Below are 24788 nucleotides of genomic sequence, written 5' to 3'. Positions count from 1 at the left end.
CAATAGTAGTGAGTGACCATGGGTCATGTTGTAAAGCTAGACAATGTTTAGGCAGCAGGTGTGCTGAAACCATGGCCTGTTATGCTGACCAGCATTGTCTTACAGTTTCCTTGTGCTCCCCAGTCTGGCCATATCCATCTGTTGTCTCTTGTCATGTACTTAAATTGTCAGCTCTTCGGGTCTTTTTGGTGTGTTTGTACAGTGCCTGGCATAAAGGAACCCTGGTCCGTGACTGGGGCTCCTCGGTGCCACCACAATATAAATAACATTCCATGGGCCATCCGTGTGCCTAGAGACTTCACTTTTCTTCCTATGAGCTGCTTTCAGCGCTGTTGACTCTTTACATGGGACATACGCCTATAAATCCCACATGACTAAACTAGTGCTGCCAAGTGGCAGTTCAGCAGCTCTCATCTTTCCTTTCCCGCATTCAACCTATGTCAGATGAGCCTTGTGAAAGGGAACTGTCTGTGGTTATGAAAAGAGAGGGGGAAAATACTGCAACATTGCACCGCTTGCTAGGCAGCTATCTGATTAAATGATATCCACCACCCCAAACTAACTCTCCAACAACCTGTTGAAGGGCCGTGGTCGGTTTTGGCCCCTGGTTTTCCGTAGAGAATAGCTTTTGCAGTATTTTCTGAGAACACCAGTTACAGTTGGTGTGTCTCCCCTCACCCCCCCCAAATGCCAATTCCCTGTCACAAAGGGTGAGGTGAAATGAGCCCTTATGTGTTGATTTCATGGGGAAACAAGAGGTTCCCTTTGCCTTTAGCTGTAGAAGAGCTACAACTCCTATCTAAAAGCATGTGACAGGTTTGTAGCAAGTATGATGGTGATAGGTGGGACTGGGCTCAAAACTCAAGTTGTCCCTAAATATTTTAGGCAACTTTTACCGAAACTAAAATGGTCCGAAGAGGAAGAACTTGACCAGTCCCGGAAGCTTGTCTCCTCTCAGCATGCCCCTTTTTGTAGGTTTGCTACATAAAAATGTAAGCATTCAATGCCTGTTGCAAGAAACTCGCAAATATTTGTGTACATGTGCCCTGACTTGCCAGTAGCCTTTTGTTAGCCTTTCTCGACTCTCAGCACAGTGGAGCCATCTAAGTGTCAGCTGGTTTCTGTGCTTGGGATTTCCCTTCGAAGCATCATTCATCATCCAAATCCTGCCTTGCACTTCTTGACTACACAGGAGATCATATTCTCCCACAGAATGTATTAACAATCCCTTTCCTGACACTAATTTGACAGGAATTTATCATTGCCTTGCTCATTCTTGTGTAAAATGGTCTTCACTGCCAGTATTTTGTTTTGTTTTTGACTTTTGAATGCCTGAAAGTTGACTGACAAATTCTTCTCAATTCAGCTTCCTTGATAACATTTGTTGTGGCAAAGCAGTTTCATTGTTTTCTCAGCTCAGAACATTTCAGGTTTGTTGTTCTGCTTAACAAAATTGAATTGTAGTTTTCTGAGGTTGCTTACAAGGGCTGGATACTCTTAATTTTGGTTTTCTGTTCTTTTGAAACTGCAGAATTTTGTATTCATTCACTGATGTATACTAACAACATGAAAACATAAGACAGCAGCAAGAAAAACACAGTGGGGAACTAGACGAATAGAGATCAAGGACAATGCCTTGCAATGCACACTTATTCACATTGAAATTACCATCACTTGCCCAAGATTGCTCAGGTTGGGGCAGCACCAGAATTGAACTCTGATCTTGTGTTGGCCAAGGTTGGTACCTTAAAAAGATGACCACCTTACTTCTCCATTAACCAATATGTTAAATGCTGCAAGAGTTTTAATATGGGGTTTACACTAAAAAAAATCTAACAATAAAACAAAGTCAAACATGGATAAAAGGAAACTAATCTCTGAAAACAAACATTGTCTATGTAGTTAGCTATATCTGGCACTGAACTGGTTCCACTGACTAATGGTTTTTTCTCTGTGGAACAATTAAACACTTAAAGATTTCTAAATATGTTTTTAAACTGATCTAATCTACTGGGAACCAAACATAGTATGAAACATGTTCAAATATATCACTACCAATTTTCCACTGGGAAAACCAAGCAATTTAACTCAGTCCATTCATCAAGGTTCTTCCCCTGCGCAGAATGAGGGAGTGGGGATGGGGAGTGTGGATTGGAGCTGGCTCCAGTGAATCCATGCGGTCAGGCATTCCCAAGCTCACAGCAGCCATTCTTGCTGCTTAAAGCTTCCCTACCTGTAGGTGGTGGTAGTGTCATAGTGGGCTTCCACGCTTGCTGTCAGTTTAAACCAGTCGCCTTATGGGGTCCAGAAAGAACTTTCTCCCCCTGGGCAAGAAGGCGACGTGTCCTGTGACTGTCTTCCTCTTCCCTCTGAGGGTCTGTCTCCACATCAGCTAGACACCCACAGCTGGCCCTTGCCAGCCAACTGGAGCTCACGCTCCAGGGCTGTTTCTTTGCTGTGCAGACTTCTGGACTCAGGCTGGAACCTGGGCTCTAGGACCCTGTGAGGTAGGAGGGCCCCAGAGCCTGGGTTCCAGCCCGAGTCCAGAATTCTGCACAGTGGAAGAGCCCTGCAGCGCGCGTCCGAGTCGGCTGACACCGGCCAGCCGCAGGTGTCTAGTTTCTGTGTTAGACTCTGAGGGTCCTGGAGACCTGATAGCTGGGGATAATAAGGATGAGAGAGGAGTACAGTTTTCAGGGCAGGGAGGGCTGAGGAGGTGTGGGGAGCAATACAAGTCAAATGTTGTCATAACTTGCAGCTGGTGTCCTGTATGGGTGAGGGGCTATAAGGGTTCTGTTCGCCTGTGAAGTGAGAGGCAGTCTGAAGTCTACACAGCCTGAGCTTCCGATTTGTTTGTGCCATCATCCTCCCTCTCCTGGGGAGGGTGGTGGAATTCAGTAGTGGACTAAATCACAAACGGAGTGTCAGGGATTTGGCCAAGGAAGGCACCTCCTTCCTTGGTTGTGAGGTCATTTAACACTTCACTGGACCTGCTTAATGCCTGGTAGTTTGTGGAGTGTCAGTCCCTGTCTTTAATATTCAAGTTAATAAAGTTGCAGTCTGCTGTTTTAAATCCATTCGTGTCTCTTTGTCTTTGCTCCCCTGTTTTTCGTCGTCAGCAGAAAGTTAGGATTCTAGAGCACACAAAGGAAGAGGCTTAAACAATACGCAGAAGTTAATTCAAGAATTAACAGTAGCTAAACCACTAATTAACAGCAACCACAATCCAATTAAATTCAGCATATGCAGCAGTGTCTTAAGGCACGGGCAAACTGGACAGATGCTCAGGGCCACTGCAGAAAGGGGAACCCAGCAGTGATGTGTGAAAAAATATTTTATCCAATTTTTGGCAAATACTGTGTCTGAAGTGCTTGATGGAAATTGAATCTTCAGATGTCATTTGTGACTTTGCTGTTTGCAAATCTAGAAGGTGATGCTTTTAAATCAGCAAAATACATACACAATTTTTTTCCATTACCACTATGTTGTGTTTTGGTTCACAATAAAATTTTAAAGACAAGGCTTACTATTTATTTCCTACTGTAATATGATAGGGGCTCCTTATTTACAGTGTGTCCAGGGGCCTTCAAAGTCATTAACACACCCCTGCCTCAGGAGGGATAGACATTGAACATTAAAGGAAGATTTCATTAAATTAGGTGGCTACTCAAAAAGACCCTAAAGGAAGAAGTAAAATCCTTAAATGCAGCATGGCTGCAACTTCTGAAAACATGGAACAATCTTTGCAGCACAGATGTGGCTGAATAAAAGGGGAACCAGACACTCATGAAATAAATCAATGTAGCTTATGCAGCAAGAAAGTTATTTGTTTAAACTGAAAAGAGATCTTTCAAAATGAGGAATTCTAACCCTAGCAACACAACTGAGTGTCTGTCAGCCAAGAAAGCTGAGCTGCTGCACGATCAATAGGAAGAATTAACCAATCCCCACTATAAACAGAACACAGGACACACTATTTATTGAATACACACAAACACATTTAATGCAACATTTATGGATGAGGTTTTGCATGCATGAGCACTATAAAGTTCAAAGTTAGGCTTCCCACAGTAACCCTAAGCCAGCAGTCCAACACAGATGCAAGATTTTTAGGGGCTCAGGTAGCATAGTGATGCATTCAGTGTCAAAACACAAAAAGCTTACCTAGCTATTCCAGTCACGGTCATTGAAAATTCAGGCTAGAGTAGCACTAGGAAAACCTACATGTGAACTAGGGGTTGCTGCAAAAACTAGCTGTTCTTAGTAATCACTTAAAGATTCACACTGTTGCTTCTTCTCAGCTTTGTTCCAGTTTATTTGGGGATAGTTGAACTCCCCCATTATCATCATTTTCTGCCTATTTGATCTCTCTCGACATTTTACATTCAATTTCCGTTTTTTGTTTGGAGGCTGGTATGTATAGCCCTATGAATATTGTCACAACTTGGTATTTGCATCCATCCAGGTTTAGTTGCATGGTTCTCACCCCTCAAAATGTTTCTTCCTGTTCTGTACAATCTTTTTCGACTGAACACTATTTCCCCACTTCTTTAGCTATTCTCTAGTTTATACCCAGGTATGACAGTATTCCATAGATTTTTAAAATTCTGCCATCTTTCCATAACGTATATGATATGGTCTTCCATTGCAAGGCATTCTGCTTCATCTATTTATACTTTGAAGCTTTCCATATTTGTATATAGAAGCTTATAATTTTATTTTGACTAGATGCCTATTTTTATTTACCTGTCTTTGGACTTATACTGCCACCAATCATCATAGTATCTTATTGCATACATCTTTTTCTCTCATGTGGGTCATCAGCTAGGTTTAAAACAACTACCTTCAGATGCATTGCACAGTGTGATTGATTTGCCATCACTTAAAAACTTTAAATCAAAATTGGATGGCTTTCTAAACTATGTAGTCTATGTGCACCAGAAGTTCTGGGCTTGATGAAGGAATCACTGAGTGAAATTCTCTGACCAGTGCTATGTAAGCAGTCAAACTAGATGATCTTGGTACCTCCAGGGGTGTTTCTACTGGGGTCCTGCATGGATGTGCTCTCGGCCTAATGCTGTTAAATACTTTTATCAATGAAGTGAAAGAACATAAGAATTGTCAGACTGGATCAGACCTGTGGTCCAGATACGTCTAGTGCTTTGACTCGGAATGTGGCCTGAACCAGATGCTTCAGAGGAAGGGACAAGAAACCCCGGAGTATGAAGTTGTAGGATAATCTGCCTCAACCTAACACCTAATAGAGGGCTTGAGCTCTGAAGCATTAGTTTTATATTCCTTCCAGAAATTGTTCTCTGTGTTAACTATAATGCTGGACAGTGTTGGTATCCATATAAATGTTCAACCCCTCTTTTGAATCTTGCCAAATTTTTGGCCTGCATGATATTTTGTGGCAGTTTGTTCCACAGTCTAATTATGTGTATTATGAGAATATCAAATCATTGCTGATAAAGTTTACAAATGACACAAACTGGTGGAGTGGTAAAGTCAGTTGTACAAGCAATCGGGATCACATGGTAAACTGGACTCATTTGAGCAATGTGCCTTACAGCTAGAGAAATTTAAAAAGCTTACCGTAATTCATCGAAAAGAAGATTAAATGATGGCTTTAAGTAGGCACCTGGGGAGCAGGTTCCTGATAATAGAGGGCTTTTTAATCTAGCAGACAAAGGCTAAAATCTAAAGGTGGACAAATTCGTACTAATAATTAAGACACAAAGTATTACTAGTGAGGACAATAACCACTGGGACAACTTCCCTAGGGAGGTGGTGGATTCTCCATCACTTGAAGTCTTTAAATCAAGACTGGATGTCTTTTTTTTAAAAAAAAATCCTCTAGCTCAACCAGAAGTTCTGGGCTTGATGCAGGAATCGCTGGGTGAAATTCTCTGGCCTGCTTTATACAGGAGCTCAGACTAGATGATTTAATGTTCTTACTGGCCTTAAAAATATATTCATGTAGTAAAAGAGTTCCCAGAATGAGAACAAGGAAAGGCCCAGTGTATAGGGTACAGAAGCCATTTTAGAAACACATTTTCTCTTCTCCCTATTCCTATTTAAACTGTATGGGTAAATGCAACAGCCATGATAGGCTCAGGTATATGCTCACACAAAAACTTCAGTTTCCCATGTAGAGTTACTTTTTATATTTTCAGTTAGCCTGCTTATTATGTTTTGTTTTGTTTTTTCCCTAGGCTGCAAGCATGTGAAAGGCATCCTGTTATATGGACCACCAGGCTGTGGCAAAACATTAATGGCTAGACAGATTGGCAAGATGCTAAATGCCAGAGAACCGAAGGTGGTCAATGGTCCCGAAATCCTCAACAAATATGTAGGAGAGTCTGAGGCCAACATCCGCAAGCTCTTTGCTGATGCAGAAGAGGAACAAAGGAGGGTAATGCCAAAAATATATATATATATATATAATAGTAGCAAGGTCAATAGGCATGTGTATGAAGGTTTACTTTTCAATAAGTCTTGGAACACCAGGAAAGTTCCAGAAGACTGGAAGAAAGGTAATGTTGTGCCAATATTTAAAAAGGGTAAACAGGTAAGATAATAGAGTGGTTGATAAAGGAGTGGTTGATTGATAAAGAATTAAAGGAGGGCAATATAATTAATGCCAATCAGCATGGATTTATGAAAAATAAATCCTGTTTAACTTGATTTTGTTTTGATGAGATTACAAGTTTGGTTGATAAAGTTAATAGTGTTAATGTAATATATTTGGACTTCTGTAAGGCATTGACTTGGTACCTCATGACATTTTGATTAAAATACTAGAAAGATATAAAATTAACACGGCACACATTAAATGGATTAAAGATTGGCTAACTGATAGGTCTCAAAATGTTGTAAACAGGGAATGATCATTAAACGGGAGTGTTTCTAGTGGGATCCCCCACAGGGATTGGTTCTTGGCTCTACACTATTTAGCATTTTTATTAATGATGTGGAAGAAAACATAAAATCATCACAGATCAAGTTTGCAGGTGATACAAAAATTGGGCAGTGGTATATAATTAGGGGGTAGGTCACTGATACAGAGCAAACTGGATCGCTTGGTGGGCTTGTGGAAGCTCACAACACGTGTTCTAATACAAATGTAAATGTAAACAGTTGGAATAAAGAATGTAAGCCTTACTTACAGGATGGGGGGGACTTTGTCCTGGCAAGCAGTGATCCTGAAAAAGATTTTGGGGGTCGTAATAGACATTTAGCTGAACATAAGTTCCCACTGTGAAGCTGTAGCATGATGTGATCCTTGGATGCATACACTGAGGAATCTCAAGTAGAAGATAAATTATTTTACCTTTGTACGTGGCACTGGTGCGACCGCTGCTGGAATACTGTGTCCAGTTCTGATGTCCATAATTCAAGAAAGACGTTGACAAATTGGGGATGCATTCAGAGAAAAGCCATGAGAATGACTGAAGTATTAGAAAACCTGCCTTATAGTAGTAGACTCGAGGAGCTCCATCTATTTAGTTTAACAAAAAGGCGGCTCAGGTGATTTGATTACAGTCTGTAAGTACCTGTGTGGGGAACAAATTTATGACAATGGGCACTTCAGTCTAGCGGAGAAAGGTACAACACAATCCAATAGCTGGAAGTTGAAGCTTGACAAATTCAGACTGGAAATGAGGCATAATTTTTTAGGTGGGCGTAATTAATCATTGGAACAATTTATGGAGGCTTATGATGGATTTTCCATCACTGACTGTTTGGAAACCAAGATTGGATGTTTGTCTAAAAGATATGTTTTAGGAATTATTTTGTGGACTTTCTAAGGTCAGGGTGATCACAATGATCCCTTCTGGCCTTGGAATCTATGAATAATTACAAGATTATAGCCCTATGCATTGAGAGAGTGACTCACTGACCAGCATATGGTGTTGTTACTCCTGGGAGTCACTTTGTGAATCTGAATGGTAATATTTTCCTCTATTAACAATAAAACTATCCCCATTCTATCCCTTCCAAGCTACCTCTGTACCCTAAAGGTACTGCATTTTCACTTAGCTGCTAAATCATCATTTGATCTGTAAGCACTGACAACACTTAGATCCTATGGTCAGAGGAGATGCTATATATCTAGAGTAAGTTGGGTTAGGTAGCCCTCATCCTGTAGCAGCACTTAAATTGGAATAGTGGTGGCCATGTTGGACAAATAAAGGCTGCTTCTCGGTCCCTAGTTTTGTGGTCACGTCCACTTAAAACATTGTTGGCAGCTTCCTTGTGAATATGGGAACACTGGGAAGTATTGTGCGGGTTTTTTGTACTGGTTTTGCACATGACTGTTTTGTATCATGCAGTCTGGCACCAGCTTAAAACAGCATCATAATCAAGGAAATTGGTCCAAAATTTTGCCATCAGGCCCATGGAAGTTGGTGGGAGCTTTGCCTACTGACTTCAGCAGTCACAGGATAAAGACATAAGCTTGCAGTAAGCATGGATGTCTCAAATTCACATTTCCCCCTCAATATGCTGTACCATCGAAGTTTGTGCTGTCATATTCTTTGTCCAATATTGCATGATACCTCCATCTGTCACTAATTTTTCCCACCAAAACACCTGGCTAGCAAACAGGGCAATAATGCAGAACTAGTACAGAGGACAAGGGGAGGAGTTCACTTTTTCTGTACTGCTATTACATTTTGCAGCCAGTACTAAAGACTGCGTTTTTAAAAGCCAGCCATAGCGTAAAGGTCTAAATACTATTTATGAGCTGTGCAGTGGAAATAGGCTGTTGTGCCTGCTACAGAAAAAGTGTCATCTCTGTGATTTTGACAAGATCCTTTGTTGAAGGAGAGGCAGAATTTGCAGTTTGAGGATTTGTACTTTCCTCTAAAAAGTGTACTGATCAGTTACAGCTGTAGGGATCTCAGGAGAGCATTAATTAGAGCCCATGCAACTCCCTTCCTCTCCAGTTTGTTGCTATAAAACTGGTATCTGTGGGCTCTTTCTCTTTTGAGGTGCACACCTGTTAAAATAGACCTTATGCTGGCTGGAGGGGGGTGGTCCTGATGACAAGTTGTGAGATTAGGAAGGTCTCGGAAAGGTCAGAATTGTAATGACTTGTATTGGGGGCAGATTGCCAAGGCGACAGCAAATTCATACATACTGTTCACATTGTCTCCAGCTTCTTACTAGCCACAAAAGATTGTCTTTTTGATGCAGAGTTTTGGAGAGAAGAAAATTGCTCGACAGTGTAAATATGGGCAGAAAAAAGTATCCCCTGCCTTATTGTGTCTCAGTGGCATCTGGTGGATATTTGAATGACTCTGTAAATGAGCAATCCTTCTCTTCAGGGTTAGATTGAGGTATTTATTCTGTATTTAAAGTTTGGCCAAGTGAGTTTGAATTAATATTCTCCTTTAAAAATGTACTACAGTGTCATGGGAAACAAACTGCTTATAGGCCTATTCCACATTAGGGTATTGCACAACTCCCTAGGTTCTGTAGGCCAAGTGCATTGCATGCTCCAGGGGCTCCTTGCATCCTTCCATTCCTCCTTGAGCTCCCGGTGTGTCACCATCCCTGCAACTCCCCCAACCCCATGTTGGGGCTCTTGTGTCCCCATTCCCTCCTCCTCTTATGTCCCACATTTCCCCTCTGCCACATGCGCGGGGCTCTGTGTGGCCCCCTCCTCACCCCATGTCACTGTTTCTGTTATCACTTCTCCCCGAATGTAAAAGTCAGATACATCTAGAAACTCAGAATATAGGCTCTCGTTACAGAATGGGAGGTGCTATCCTGGTAATCGCTGATTCTGAAAAGGTCTTTGGGGGTTCTGATAGATAATTCATAGATTCCAAGGCCAGAAGGGACCATTGTGATCATCTAGTCTGACTCACTGTATAACACAGGCCAGAGAACTTCCCAAAATAATCAGCTGAACACGAGCTCCCAATGTGATGCTGTGGCCAAATGGGCACATACGATCCTGGGATGCATAAATGGGAATATTGAGTAGGAATAGGGAGGTTCTATTCCTTGGAATACCGTGTCCAGTTCTGCTGTCCGCAGTTCAGGAAGAATGTTGATAAATTGGAGAGGGTTCAGAGAAGAGCCACTTAAATGATGAAAGGATTGGCAAACATGCCTTATAGTGATAGTCTTAAGGAGCTTAATCTACTTAGTTTAACAAGGAGACGGTTAAGGAATAACATGATCATGGTCTAGAAATACCTACCTGCGGAACAGAAATTTTCTGCTAGGCTAGTCCTTTAATACCTGGTTTACTCTCCCTATGAAGGAACTTATACACTGTAATCAAGTCACCTTGGAGACCAGACAATAGTATAATAAAATCCAAGGGCTGCAAGTTGGGACAAATTCAGACTAGAAATAACGTGCAGATTTTTAACAGAGCAGGTAATCAACCATTTGGAGAATTTACCATGGGCCATAGTGGTTTCTCCATCACTGGCAATTTTTAAATCAAGAGGTCATTCTTGCTGATCACAGTGGTCCCTTCTTCTTTGACTGATGGGCCCTGTGTGTACTCCAGTGTTGGTGCATATGCACTTTGACTAAGATCTGGCAGGCACAGACCAATGGACACTCCTAGCAAGAATCTTCTGGTCTCAGATTTGCAGAGTGCATGCACACCCAAAGTGGAATACAGATGGACCACAGCTCTGCAACGCCACTTACTGTAAGGTGGAGGGTATTCCTGTAAGGTGTAACCTTCCTTTCTGGCCTTAAAATCTATGACACCCTCCCATTCTTTTGGGGTTCCTGCTTTGTCCCGTCCTTGTCCCTGCTTCCTCCCCTCACCATCAGCACTCATCCCCAAGTCTTTTCTGGGTTCCTGCTGCTTTCCCCTTTATAGGCCAACCCAGGAAGGCTCTCTTACCTCTGCTAGAGTCCAAGTTGCTGACAGTCTCCCCATCAGCAAATTAAGCTGCTGCCTCTGGTTAGGGGACAGCAGAGAGATTATTCTGCCTCCAGCACCAGATTTTCAATCAGGCTTTTCCGGAATTCCTATTTGCAGCAGAATCACTAGGGTAGTGCCCATTGATGTCTACAAATTTCCCTGAAATTTTGGAATTGATTAGACGTGGTTTCCATACTTTATCGCATTAGGCAGAGAGAAGCTTATCAGCAAGTTAAGAAAGTATGGGTTGGATGAATGGACTATAAAATGGATCGAGAACTGGCTAGAGCATAGGGCTCAACGAGTAGTGATCAATGGCTCCATGTCTAGCTGGCAGCCGGTCACAAGTGGAGTGCCCTAGGGGTCGGTCCTGGGTCCGGTTTTGTTCAACATCTTCATCAATGATCTGGAGGATGGGGTAGATTGCACCCTCAGTAAGTTTGTAGATAACACTAAGCCGGGGGGAGTGGTAGATACCCTGGAAGGTAGGGATAGGATACAGAAGGACCTAAACAAACTGGAGGATTGGGCCAAAAGAAAACTGATGAGGGTTCAACAAGGACAAGTGCAGAGTCCTGCACTTTGGATGGAAGAATCCCATGCACAGCTATAGACTGGGGACCGACGAGCTAGACAGCAGTTCTGCAGAAAAGGACCTGCGGGTAACAGTGGATAAGAAGCTGGATATGAGTCAGCAGTGTGCCCTGGTTGTCAAGAAGGCTAATAGCACGTTGGGCTGCATTAGTAGGAGCATTGCCAGCAGATCACGAGAAGATATCATTCCCCTCTATTGGGCATTGGTGCGGCCGCATTTGGAGTATTGTGTCCAGTTTTGGGCCCCCCACTACAACAAGGTTGTGGAGAAGTTAGAGAGAGTCCAGCGGAGGGCAACAAAAATGATGAGGGGGCTGGAGCACAAGACTTATGAGGAGAGACTGAAGGAACTAGGCTTGTTTAGTCTGCAAAAGAGAAGAATGAGGGGGGATTTGATAGCGGCCTTTAACTACCTGAAAGGGGGTTCCAGGGAGGATGGAGCTAGGCTGTTTTCAGTGGTGGCAGATGACAGAACAAGGAGCAACGGTCTCAAGTTGCAGAGTTGGAGGTCTAGGCTGGACATTAGGAAAAGCTTTTTCCCTAGGAGGGTGGTGAAGCACTGGAATGGGTTACCTAGGGAGGTGGTGGAATCACCATCTTTAGAGGTTTTTAAGCTGCGGCTTGACAAAACCTTTGTTGGGATTATTTAGCTGAGGTTAGTCCTGCTCTGAGCAGGGGGTTGGACTGGATGACCTCCTGAGGTCCCTTCCAACTCTATGATTCTGTGCTGTCGATTTGAGTGTGGGGCCTCACTTCACTCAGTTCTGTGGCTTATAACCATGTCTGAAACTCTCTTCAGACTCCAATTATGTGATCAGTCATGGTTAGCATCCAGTCGTGACTTGATTTTGAACTGTTTTAGTCTTGTCTACAAAAGCCGTACTAGACTACAGCTTTTGAATGTAGTTTTTGCTTTGTGGTTCAAGCAGTAATGTGCACAGCATCTCAAAATGATGGTGTTACTTAAGTAAATACTTTCTTCTTAATTATCTAGTTCATGATCTGGGAGAGCAGAACTGACATGTACCCTATTTATTCTTGCTTGTTAGTGTAGTCAAGGTACACACTGCATTTCATATGTGCTAAAATGGCTTAGTTAAAGCCAAAGGGGAGCCTTAAATTTAACTCAGCTAGTTTAACACGTTAAAGGTAGCCTCATATAGACCTAAAATGAGGTAGCACACGTTAGCTAATACATGTTATCACTGCTTTAAATTCTAGTGTAGACAAGGCCCTGGAATGTTAAGAACTACACTTACAGGGTGTCTGCCGCGCAGCATTTTGTAAGGATCACTGATAAAAAAATGCCAATGTCTCACTGTTCTTTCACCAACAGGAGCCAAGAATGGGTAGAATATTAACTATTTTGGTCAATGTCATTGGTAACTTGGGCCATTCTTATATTATTTCTTTCCAATAGCTTGGGGCAAACAGTGGTCTCCACATCATAATCTTTGATGAGATTGATGCCATCTGCAAGCAGAGAGGGAGCATGGCGGGCAGCACTGGGGTCCACGATACCGTCGTTAACCAGCTGCTGTCTAAAATCGATGGAGTGGAGCAGCTAAATAACATCCTGGTCATTGGTATGAAAACCTCAAGTGTGATGCCGTGGTTTTAAAAAATGCAGGTCGGGCAGGATACCTTGGTTTGGAAGCGTAGGTCACTTTAATTGTGTGCAATCCACCTCCCCCTCCCACTGTGCTAGCTCCAATGGAAGCTGTAAAATCCCCTCACACCTAAGAAGATGATCACAAGTAACTCCAGTTGGGCTGATGCAAGGCATTCGGGAAACAAAAACTGGACTTATTTCAATGAGCTGTGCCCAAAATTGTGGCCTTTTGTCCAAGGAAAACTGGCGTAATGTAAGAAACTCCAGTTGCTGCTCTTAGTTACAGAGGGGATGAAATTTTGTTCTCTATTTTAAGAGAAAATGCACAAGAAGAAAGAACTTGTATTGACAATAATGTCAAAGTATGATGATCACTGAAATAAACTTGTCTTGAGAACCCACTGCTTAATAGGAGATCCTTAGAGTTTCAGATACCATAAAAATGATAAACAATTGGGATGGGACTGTCTTGGCATAGTGGGAATGAAATATTTGGCTTCAACCTTTGAAATTAGAGGATTTCAGCGGCGGTCCTATGTGTGAATTTAATCCTGGCAAAGCTCTCCGTCCTCAGGACAGATACAGCACAGTGAGGGGCACTGCCTTTCTCCACTAGTGCGCCTCAATCCTCATGAGCTTGGAGAGACGATTAAGAGTGATAGGAGCAGTAAGTCTCCAGTGCTTGTTCATGCCATAGTGCTTTTGCCAATGAAGCTGTCAGCATTAATGTTTTGTGTTATTTTTGAATATCCCTCTAATGGGTTCTCTAGTAATTCTTTAGTTATGTCAGCAAAGATCTTGTTACTTGCTTTAGTTTTCTTTGCTCTTAAAGGCCTCCATTTGGGCTGCAGGTTCCCGTGCTCCATCTTGTGGGGGAGTATGTGTACCCCAGTCAGTATGATGCTCTGTCCCCCTCCAGTGGTACCTGGAAGACAGAGATGATGAGCATGCTACAGCTTTGGCTAACTGAGCTGGGTCTTGTAATTAGATCAGCGGTACTAGGTTCAACCCTGGCTGCTGACAAACCACATGACATTACACAGATCTCCAGAAGTGCTGTGATGTATTAAATAGCCCTCTTATTTTCTCTCCCAAAATCTTCTCCTTGACTTTACAAGGTTGTGTTTAACGTTCAGGTGCTAGTTAAAAACTTAGTGAGTTAACAGTCTCAGCTAATGCGTCTCTTTGGCTTCACCTTTGTTCTTAGGAATGACCAACAGACCAGACCTGATTGATGAGGCTCTGTTGCGACCTGGGAGATTGGAGGTGAAAATGGAGATTGGTAAGCAGGCCTGTTGATGCTCAGTAGGCAATTTCAAACTGACTAACAGCAGCAAAGCAGAGCCGCTGTCTTCTAGCATTAGCCCATGGCTAGAGTGCATAATTGTCAAGTTTTGTGCAGCTCCATGTGTGACATGTTATGTAAATGGTTAAATTAGCTAGCATATTTATTTACATACAATCATAAATTCTGCTTTTCAAAAGTGTAGATTTTGTGCTGATGAAAGGCACTACATTGACAACTGATTCCCTTGATCAATGGGAGCAGGTGTAGGCAGGACCTTATTTCTTGGAGTTCTCAGAAGAACAAAAAGAATCCCAACAAATATCAGAGAACTGCCAGGGAGTAGTTGGAAAGGCCACCTGTCTTCCTGTTTAGCAGATGCCACACAGCCCTTGTGGCAGGCAGGATGAATTATAGCCCAAGCCCCACTGCATGCCTATAGCACCACTGAAGGCATGATTTCTCTCGGCTGCAGGAATACACGTGGCCAGCCTGCCTGCATGTGTGACACGTAGCAACTGGGGGGCAGGAATTGAATACAGGAGTTCCATCTCTGCCAGTGACTTACTGCATGACCTTTGACCAAGTCACTTAAACCTCATGTGTCAGTTTCTCCATCTGTAAATGGGGGATGATTCTAATTAAGGGCTTGTTAGACTATCCCACACTAACCTGCCACACACTGAGTCGGTGTGGACCCTGCTGCTGAGCAAGAATAATTCTGAAATGAGCTTTGATATATCTCACTTTAACACAACAGTAGATTAATGTGCACTAGGGAGCTTTTGGGGAGCAGTAGCAGGTACACGTGGACACCTAGTTTGGGATACATTCACATCATGGCTTGCTGTGAACTAAGGGTTCAAGGGTTGAGTCACAGGGGTGCTGAGGTGTCAGTAATGTTTGAGGTTTTCTGATAAAATCACTGTAAAGGATTCTACTACATACATGAGTGGAGGCTACTCTCAATGATAAGCAGCCACCTGCATGCCTGAGCTGTAAGGAGAGGTTGCCAGTCACACTGTTGTCCTGAGGTTGCTGCTTTGAGATAGCAGAGATCAAGGACTGACATACATTCTGTTTACAATTCTCAGGTTTACCAGATGAGAAGGGCAGAATTCAGATTCTTCATATCCACACGGCAAGGATGCGGAACCACGAGCTGCTGTCTGGAGATGTAGATATTAAAGAACTAGCTGTGGAGACCAAAAACTTCAGTGGTGCTGAATTAGAGGGTCTGGTGCGAGCAGCACAGTCTACCGCTATGAACAGACACATAAAGGTCAGTCATGATTTCCCTCACTCAGGAAATAGACCGAAGGAATTGCTGTGAAATTGGTTCATTTTATGATGTTTTTTGTTGTGGGTGTATAATGGAGCCCTCCATATGCCTCAGGAGTTGGGGATCTCGCATGGATTCCAAGCTGTGAACATTTAATTGTTTTTCAAATGGACAAAATATGTCCATTTCTCCATCTCCTGCATGTGTCCCCGATATGCTTATCATGTGGCCCTGAATGAACATGCTAGAGAACTGGCATTGTGATCAGTCAGGTCCGTCAATAGTCATAAAAAGGTTGAAAGGAAAGCACGTAACCAGTTGCAGTGGTTTGGAGGCAGGGTGTTGCATGTGTTTGAGTAATCTTTGGGACTAATGGAAGTTCTTGGAGTGTGTATCCAGGATGATCCCATAGTAGGTGCATGTGTGCATCAATGGCATGAGATCAGTCTTTTGAATAGCATTGTTCTTCACAGCCACACACATGCCCTGTATCTTGTGCTCCCATGTGAGGACATAAGGGGTGGAGGGGTTGTGACCCACCATTGGTTCTGTCTCACTGCCCCAGCAGCGAGGTGGAACCTAGTGAGTATGTGACCTTTTACTCTCTTCAGAGCTTTACAAAATGTTTTTCACAACTGTGGTGAAAAACTTCATCCCCACTGTTTTGACTTGAATGTTACACAGACACACCTACACAAACACACACAACCTTTCTTGGCAGCCCCCCCAACACCGCTCACAGCGTGGTGAGGTGCTATTTGCTAACTGCCACACCTGGGGGAAGACTGTAAACCATCAGGGATCAAACCTTGACCCCTGTGACTGCCTGATCCTCCTCACAGACAGATGTAGTTTTGATGCATGTTCTGTGTGGGAGAGAGCCTTGTGCTCTGCTTGCTGGTGCTGAGCATGCTGGTCTTTCTCCAGGGCTACAAGCCACATCTGCTAGAGCAGTTCATGCTGGTCGCTTGTGACCAGAGAAAGCACTAATGGTCAGAGCAGAGCCGAAGAAATAATCAGCCAGTGCACTCTCAACCATGGCTTGAAGCACTCTCATGGCTTGAAGCAGATTCAGACAAAACCCTCCAAGAGCAGAGAGGTAGTTCATACTTCACTATAAGGCATGCATAAAACAAACCAGCTCTTCCAAGAACAATGGACTAGTCTAAGCATCGATAAGGGGATGCTCATGTGACTCAGGGCATGAAGGACGGACATTGTTTGTTACCTGACCCTGGAGAGGGGGGGTGAAGGAACATGTTAAAAAGGAGAAAGATTTTGCAATCTCTCTCTCTCTCTCTCCCACCTCCATCTACAAACAACATCAAGCAACTGAAGCGTTGATCATTGGGGGAGGGCGTGGCTGGGAAGGACCAGCCAACCGGTGTTGAAAACCATCTTAGACTGTAAGGTTGCTTAAAGTGTTAAGCTTAGTTTAGAATCAGATTTGCCTTTTATTTACTCTTGATCAAATCTGACCTGCTTTCCTCTGACTTATAATCACTTAAAATCTTTCTGTACTTAATAAATGTATTTGTGTTGTTTTATCTAAAGCACTGCATGTGGTTTAAGGTGTGTTAAGACTCCATTTAGAGTGACAAAGCTGGTGCATATCAATTTATTTGTTAAATTGACAAACTAATTATGAGATAGCAGTGTTCAGTAGGCAGCACTGAACACTGTAAGATGGAAGTTCTTATGGTTGCATCTGGGACTGGGAGTGTTTGCTGGGGTCATTCTACTGCACAATCCCATGAGTGGCTGGCCAGAAGCACTCACTCACTGGATTGAGACCAGCTTGCATGCAGGAGGCTGTATGTGAACTGCCCAGGAGTGGGAGTTCACACAGCAGAGCAGGGTGAAATGGGCTCCAAAAGTGAGAGATTGAGGTGACACAGTGATACACCAATCCAGATTGCAGAGGGGAATTTACAAATGGTGTGATCTTGCCTTGGGGTGTTAGGCTATATGTCAGCATTGCATGTAAGTGATGCCTCTCACCAGACTCAAACTATCTCAGATCAGTCTACTGCCCAGTGAGAAATCCAATGGGTGGGAAGGTCTTAGTACCACTTCGTGTCCTTGTAGAACTGAGATAGTGGCAAGAACCCAAGAAAGTACAAGGAGGGGTAACATTCTCCACTGCCTGCCTGACAAAGACATTAAATATGGATTTGAGAGGGACAAATTGTGGAGCTCACTGAGCTCACCTACAAATGCAAGGGATCTGGCACCCAGAAGTCATGGGATTGCACATAAATATCCTGAAACTGAGTCATCAGTCTAGCCTGTATGGGGTTCCTACATGTCCTCTAAAATTCAGCAGTGCAGATCCTGACGCACAATGCTTCTGTGGTGCACTGCACAAACAAACAAGGAGGCACCTGCTCATAAACCCCTCTGTCTCGCAGCCATCAAATCTGGATGTGGTGCCATCATTTCAGGATAACCCGAATAGCTTTTTACCTCCCAGGAGTCAGCAACAACCTGGCAGACTTTCTGAGCAGATAAGCTTATCGTGACCAGTTCTGAGTGGTCATTGTGGAGGTCCATCATAGAGCCAGTATTCCATTGTTGGGGGATTCCCATGGTAGATCTGTTTGCAGCCAAGGACACCTCAAGTGTCAGAACTTTTGTTCCTGAGGGGGGCGTAAGCCTAAGACCCTTACCAGACTCCTTCCTTCTACAATGGAATCGAGGCCTTTCCACCAATTTTCCTTATTCACAGGGTAATGTTAGACTTTGGCTAAGACAGAGCCAGTGTCATCCTCATAGCTCCCTTCTGGCCAAGGTAGTTCTGGTTGAAACACCTGCTTTATCTGTTCAGTTGACAATCCAGTTCCCAGACTACCCACACCTGATCTCACAACACCCCAACCAGATACTCCATCCAAACCTGAAGACCGTCTCTGACAGCCTGGTTGTTGGCCAGTTAAGTACCCTGACAGCAACTGTTCTAGATAGGTCCCGGTGATCCTGAAACACCGCGGAAAGACATCCTCAGAGGAACTTGTTCAAAATGGAAGAGGTTCTTGATATGGGTGGCCCAACATAGCCTGTACCCTGTGAAGGCTAGAATACAGAAGATTCTTAAGTAGTTGCTGCATTTAAAACACTTTGGCTTTTCATTCAGCTCCATTATGGTTCATCTCTCAGCTTGCCATCACCCTGGACATTTGTGCTCAGTCTTCTCTTGCCTGATGGTCTTGGTGTTCTCCAAGGGCCTGCTGCATACTTACCCACTGGTCAGAGAACCCACTCCTTCCTGGGACCTCAACATTGTATTCTTGAGACTCATGGGACCTCCCTTTGAACCTCTTTCAGAAAGCTCCTTGCTTCATTTCCTTCTGAACACAGTTTTCCTAATTGCTGTCACTTCAGCCAGGAGAGTGAGTGAGCTTCAAATTCTCATGGCTGACCCCCCTACACATTAGGTCATAGAGACAAGGTGGTGTTGAAACCTCACTCTAAGTTTGTTTCTGAGGTGGTCTCAGAATTCCATATGAAACAATCACTTAACTTGCCTGTCTTCTTCTCACCACCCTCTCTTCATTGGGAGAGAGGAATTTACACATGCTAGATGTTTCAGAGCCCTGCTTTACTACATTTACAGAACCAAACTATTCAGACTGTCTCCCCATTTATGCCTATCTGTAGTTGGCCATTCCAAAGGCCAGGCTATTTCATCACAAACAAAATTTTGAAGTGGATAACACACTGTATCTGGCTGCATTATCAACTGGCTGATGTGTCTCTCCTGCTGAACATCAAGACTCATTCCACCAGAGCTTAAGCAGCATCTTCCATCGGCTTGAGAAATGTGTCAATTTCTGAAATCTGCAAGCCAGCTGCATTGTGGAGTTAAGTCTCTGACTTTTGTCAGACATTGTGTTAGACTTAGCCACCAGGGTAGATGTTGAGTTTGGGAGAACAGTATAAAATTGTTTGACTGATGCAACTGATGCTCCTCATCCCACCATCCGGAGGGGGTGAGGTACTCCTTGCCAGTTACCTGTAGTGGAAACCACACTGATGCATACTTGGAGAGAATGGTTGTAGTGTAGACATAATTGTAGACATAATTGTCCTTCTCTGAGGAGTTGTAGTCAGTATGGATCTCACAACCTTCCCTTCATCCCTGCTTTTGGTGTCCTCACAGGCTTTGAATTGTGGGGGGACAGAGAAGGATGCATTTGCTCCACCCTTCATGATCTCACGTGGGTGTGTGGCACCAATGGACACCACTAGTCAAGACTCCAATCTCGTGTGCATGAGGCATGTGTGCACCAACAGCAGGATCCAAACTAACAAAGTCAGGAAGAATGATAGTTACTGTAGGGCAAGTAACCATTCTTTATGAATTGGTTGAATTTGGATGGCTGGGAACACTGAGTGCCTCCTGCTGATCAACTTATGGAGCAGCATAGGTGACAATTGCTTAGATGGTCAACTCTTTCCCCAACCCTCCTTCCTGGAGAAGAAGCACACTGATGGCAATACAGAGATCTGGAAAGAGGGCACATTTTTACATTCCATTTGAGCAGCAGCTCCTAGGCAATATGAAGTGTGTTAAGAAAAGTTCTAGCCTGAACTGTGCGTCCCTTGTGACAAATTAGCAATATGTCTTTGTCAAATTGTGAACCCCATTTTGTTTAGTCACTTTGTTCCAGGAGTTCCACTTTGACATGTGAGCTTTATGTTGTATTGCAGCCTCCATAGTGGACTAGAGCGTCCATTTTGTTGTAAGTAAGGGCTTGACACCTTGTCTGAAAAGCTATGACAGAGCAAATTTAGAGCCATCAACTGTCTCTCAACTATCTCCTATCCCCAGGAATAATGGACTCAGTACACAGAAGACTTGGGGAGGGGGCTGGAGTTCCTCAGTCAGGATACCTGGCCAAAGGGTTAGAGATACATAGTGTTTAAAACGAGAAGGAACCATTAGATTGCTACAGACTGGGGACCGACTGACTAGGCAGCAGTTCTGCAGAAAAAGGACCTGGGGGTGACACTGGACAAGAAGCTGGATATGAGTCAGCAGTGTGCCCTTGTTGCAAAGAAGGCTAATGGCATATTGGGCTGCATTAGCAGGAGCATCGCTAGCAGATGGAGGAAAGTGATTAGGGTTAGGATTATTCCCCTCTATTTAGCATTGGTGAGGCCACATTTGGAGTATTGTGTCCCCCATTACAAAAAGGATGGACAAATTGGAGAGAGTCCAGCGGAGGGCAACAAAAATGATTAGGGGGCTGGAGCACAAGACTTATGAGGAGAGGCTGAGGGAGCTAGGCTTGTTTAGTCTGCAGAAGAGAAGAGTGAGGGGGGATTTGATAGCTGCCTTCAACTACAAGTGTAAAAAATTACTGTATTCATTAAAATCAGCAGATTTCTTTTGCATACCGTGTTACCATTTGTAGGTAATTGCCTTTCAGAGCAGAACCACACTTGAATGCTGCCTGAGTGCAGGTAGAATGCTGTGGCATCCATCGTGTTTAGAAATGGTCTCCTCATGTAGGATTTTAGAATGTAAGGAGGGTGTCCTGCTCTTGTAGCGTTTGTGATTCATGAAGGTCGTTGTGCGTTTAACTAGAGAGGTGATAAGGACCATGAAATATCAGCTTAACAAATTAAGGAGATTAACCAAAATGTAAAAACCACCATTTGTTATTTGATAGTGTTGAAATACAGATTTATTAGCTCACACAGGTGTAGATTGAAAGACACAGCCTCTTGGCTGGAGTGACCAAGAGATGGTCTGAATATAATGCAAAGGGGAAAGCCTTTTAGACTGACATACTGCTCTGATGTTTAGAAGGAAGCTGTAAGATGTATAAAAGCCTATTTATTTTTAAATGCAAATGGAAAAAGCAATGTATAATTCTTAGAAAGCCATCTTACATGTAAACTAAACAAATCCTTTGGTTATTAGTCAGAGGAGAGAACTCGGTTATGGTAGCTAGTCAGGAATATCTATTGGAGACGCTCTATTGAATGGGAAAAGAAGCTACCTCTACTCATCCGATCAGAACAAACTAAGATCTGAAAACCCATTGAGGGGTTCTCTTAAATTTCAGAGTATAAAAAGCCATAGCAGTCAATTTTACTAGTGGGGGGGGGGGAGAAAGGGGTGTCAGTGGGTTTCTTCATGTTTGGTGTTGAATTGAGGAGTAATTAGTGGGACAAACGGATGAGCATTCATTGAGTCATTACTTCTCACCAACAGGGATTGCCTGTGGATATAGAGTCTGTGTAAACGAGCTTGCAGTCTGTAACAGTGGGGAATGTATTAGAAGTGCATTAGAAACTGCAATTGGCTTTATGCTGCAGAGCATTAAGAAATTAAAAAATTGGGATAGAAAAGACTGATTAGATCATTTAGTCCATTTCCCTCACCATTACAACTCTAGCCCCCGAGGCTGGACATGTCAGAAGCTACCATGTAAGGGTGTTGACTGTTTCCTTTTAGATCAGAAACACAAAAAATATCCAGCATCAAATGTAAGTTCTCTTTTTGGACATGTTATGTTTAAATTTAGTTGCTCTTTATCACACAAATATAGCTGACCCATGGAGTCATCTTTATCCTAAGACTGAATTAGTTAATGTGTTCAGTCCTATGCACAAGTTCTGATGAAGGTTGCAAATTGTGTCTTCAATGATAACTTTTTAAAGTTTCCTATGGCACACTGAGTCTGTTTCAGTCTGGATCATATGTATGTTCTTTGTCAAATGGTTCTTAGGCTAAGCATTGATAGGTAGAAATGGAGTATAAATGTCCATTCAAGCAGTAAGAGAGGCCAGGCAGGTGAGGTAATATCTTATTGGACCAACTTCTGTTGGTGAGAGAGAGAAGCTTTTGAACTTACACAGAGCTCTTCTTTAGGTCTAGGAAACTAACTCAAAGAATTTGGTATTTTTAGAAGGCCTGATCTTCCAGTGTTGTTTTCTCAGATTCATTCCCAAGAGATGTTTTTCTTGAGCTATTGTCAGGTCTTCTGACCTATTCACTTTGACAAGGTCATCCGTTGTTCAGAGACACTTAAAATCCAGTTAAAATTTTTTGACAGCTCTGACCCCTTCCTCCAGTAAGTTATCTGCAAACAGCTGGGTGCATCATAACAGGATTAATGCTTGGTGAAAACTGAAAAGCCTAAGTAGCGTAGTCAGGCCTGTATAAAGGTTCATGGTCAGATCAGTGTAAAAATCGGTGCGCTCTATTATTGCTATTCCAAGCAGAATGAAAGCTAAAATCCTGTCTTCTCTCTGCCTGTAGATAGAAGAACTTGCTGGAGTGAGATACAAAGCCCCCCAGTAAGGGGAGTATGAAGATTCTGGTTTCCTTTAGGAACTATAACCTTGGAGCTGAGCACCGACCGTTCTCATTTTCTCTTCATGCTCAGTGTTTGTCCTGAGCCTGGCTATAGCTGGTGTGATGCTAATATAATTGTTCCAACGATAGAGGACATTTTTATCATTTCTGATGACTGTATTTGCCAGATGTACTCCCTGATATCAACAATACCACATATTTTCAGGGAGTGAAATGCACATGTAAAAAAGCAGACTTTGACTCCCTCAAAGAGCTGATGGGCAGGATCTCCTAGGAGGCTAATATGAGGGGGTCTAAGACAGCTGGCTGTATTTTAAAGAAACCTTATTGAGGGCACAGGAACAAACCTTCCTGATGTACAAAAAGAATAGCAAATATGGCAGGCAACTAGCTTGGCTTAATAAAGAAGTCTTCGGTGAGCTTAAACACAAAAAGGAAGCTTACAGGAAGTGGAAGCTTGGTCAGATGACTAGGGAGGAATATAAAAATACTACACTCTAGAGTGAAATCAGGAAGGCCAAAGCACAATTGGAGTTGAAGCTAGCAAGGGACATGAAGGGTAACAAGAAGGGTTTCTACAGATATGTTAGCAACAAGGTCAGGGAAAGTGAGGGCCCCTTACATAATGATAAAGATAAAGAAGTATGAGTTGGATGAATGGATTATAAAATGAATAGAAAGCTGGTTAGATCATCGGGCTCAATGGGTAGTCATCAATGGCTCGATGTCTAGTTGGCAGCCAGTAATAAGCAGAGTGCCCCAGGGATCGGTGCTTGGGCTGGTTTTGTTCAACATCTTCATTAATGATCTGGAAGTTGGAGTAGATTGCACCCTCAGCAAGTTTCCAGATGACACTAAGCTGTGGGGAGTGGTAGATACCCTAGAGGGATAAAGAATACAGGATAGGATACAGAATGACCTAGAGAAATTGGATGATTGGGCAAAAAAAAAAATCTGATGAGGTTCAACAAAAACAAGTGCTGAGATCTGCACTTAGGACGGAAAAATCCCATGCACTGCTACAGACTGGAGCCAACAGGCAAGGCAGCAGTTGGGCAGAAAAGGACCTGTGGGTTACAGTGGACAAGAAGCTGGATATGAGTCAACAGTGTGTCTTTATTACCGAGAAGGCTAACGGCATATCGGGCTGCATCAGTAGGAGTATTGCCAGCAGATCAGGAGAGGTGATTATTTCCCTCTATTCAGCACTGGTGAGGCCACATTTGGAATATTGTGTCCTGTTTTGGGCCACACACTACAGAAAAGATGTGGACAAATTGGAGAGAGTCCAGCGAAGGGCAACAAAAATGATTGAGGGGCTGGAGCACATGACTTATGAGGAGAGGCTGAGGGAACTAGGTTTGTTTAGTCTGCAGAAGAGAAGAATGAGGGGGGATTTGATAGCAGCCTTTAACTACCTGAAAGGGGTTCCAAGGAGGATGGAGCTCGGCTGTTCTCAGTGGTACTAGATGACAGAACTAGGAGCAATGGTCTCAAGTTGCAGTAGGGGACGTCTAGGTAGGATATTAGGAAAACCTTTTCCCTAGGAGGGTGATGAAGCACTGGAATTGGTTACCTGGGGAGGTGGTGGAATCTCCATCTTTAGAGGTTTTTAAGGTGCAGAAAACAACACAACAGCAATGTTTTATATAAACCGGTTGGGTGGAGCATGCTTCCCCCCCCCCGTGCCAGGAAGCCCTCAATCTATGACATTTCTGCATAGCCCACCAAATTCATCTAGAAGTGTCATACCTGACAGGGTCACAGAATGCGCTGGCCAAT

The 24788-nt window shown here is 43.2% G+C and overlaps 1 protein-coding gene across 3 annotated transcripts in view; it reads left to right on the top strand.

The window, feature by feature from the left end:
* NSF (N-ethylmaleimide sensitive factor, vesicle fusing ATPase) overlaps positions 1–24788 on the top strand; it is a 170988-nt gene that overhangs the window by 95507 nt on the left and 50693 nt on the right. For all 3 annotated transcript variants that reach the window (XM_067556201.1, XM_067556200.1, XM_067556202.1), the window contains exons 9-12: positions 6216–6415; positions 12918–13083; positions 14317–14391; positions 15489–15676. In XM_067556201.1, coding sequence (XP_067412302.1) covers positions 6216–6415; positions 12918–13083; positions 14317–14391; positions 15489–15676 — 629 coding nt within the window. The remainder of the gene's footprint in view (positions 1–6215; positions 6416–12917; positions 13084–14316; positions 14392–15488; positions 15677–24788) is intronic.

This window comes from Emydura macquarii, unplaced genomic scaffold (genome assembly GCF_026122565.2).
Source record: "Emydura macquarii macquarii isolate MOO-44397 ecotype Brisbane River unplaced genomic scaffold, CSIRO-AGI_Emac_v2 contig_1692, whole genome shotgun sequence".
Classification (NCBI taxonomy): Eukaryota; Metazoa; Chordata; order Testudines; family Chelidae; genus Emydura; species Emydura macquarii.
This window is presented reverse-complemented; position numbering and strand designations above follow the sequence as displayed.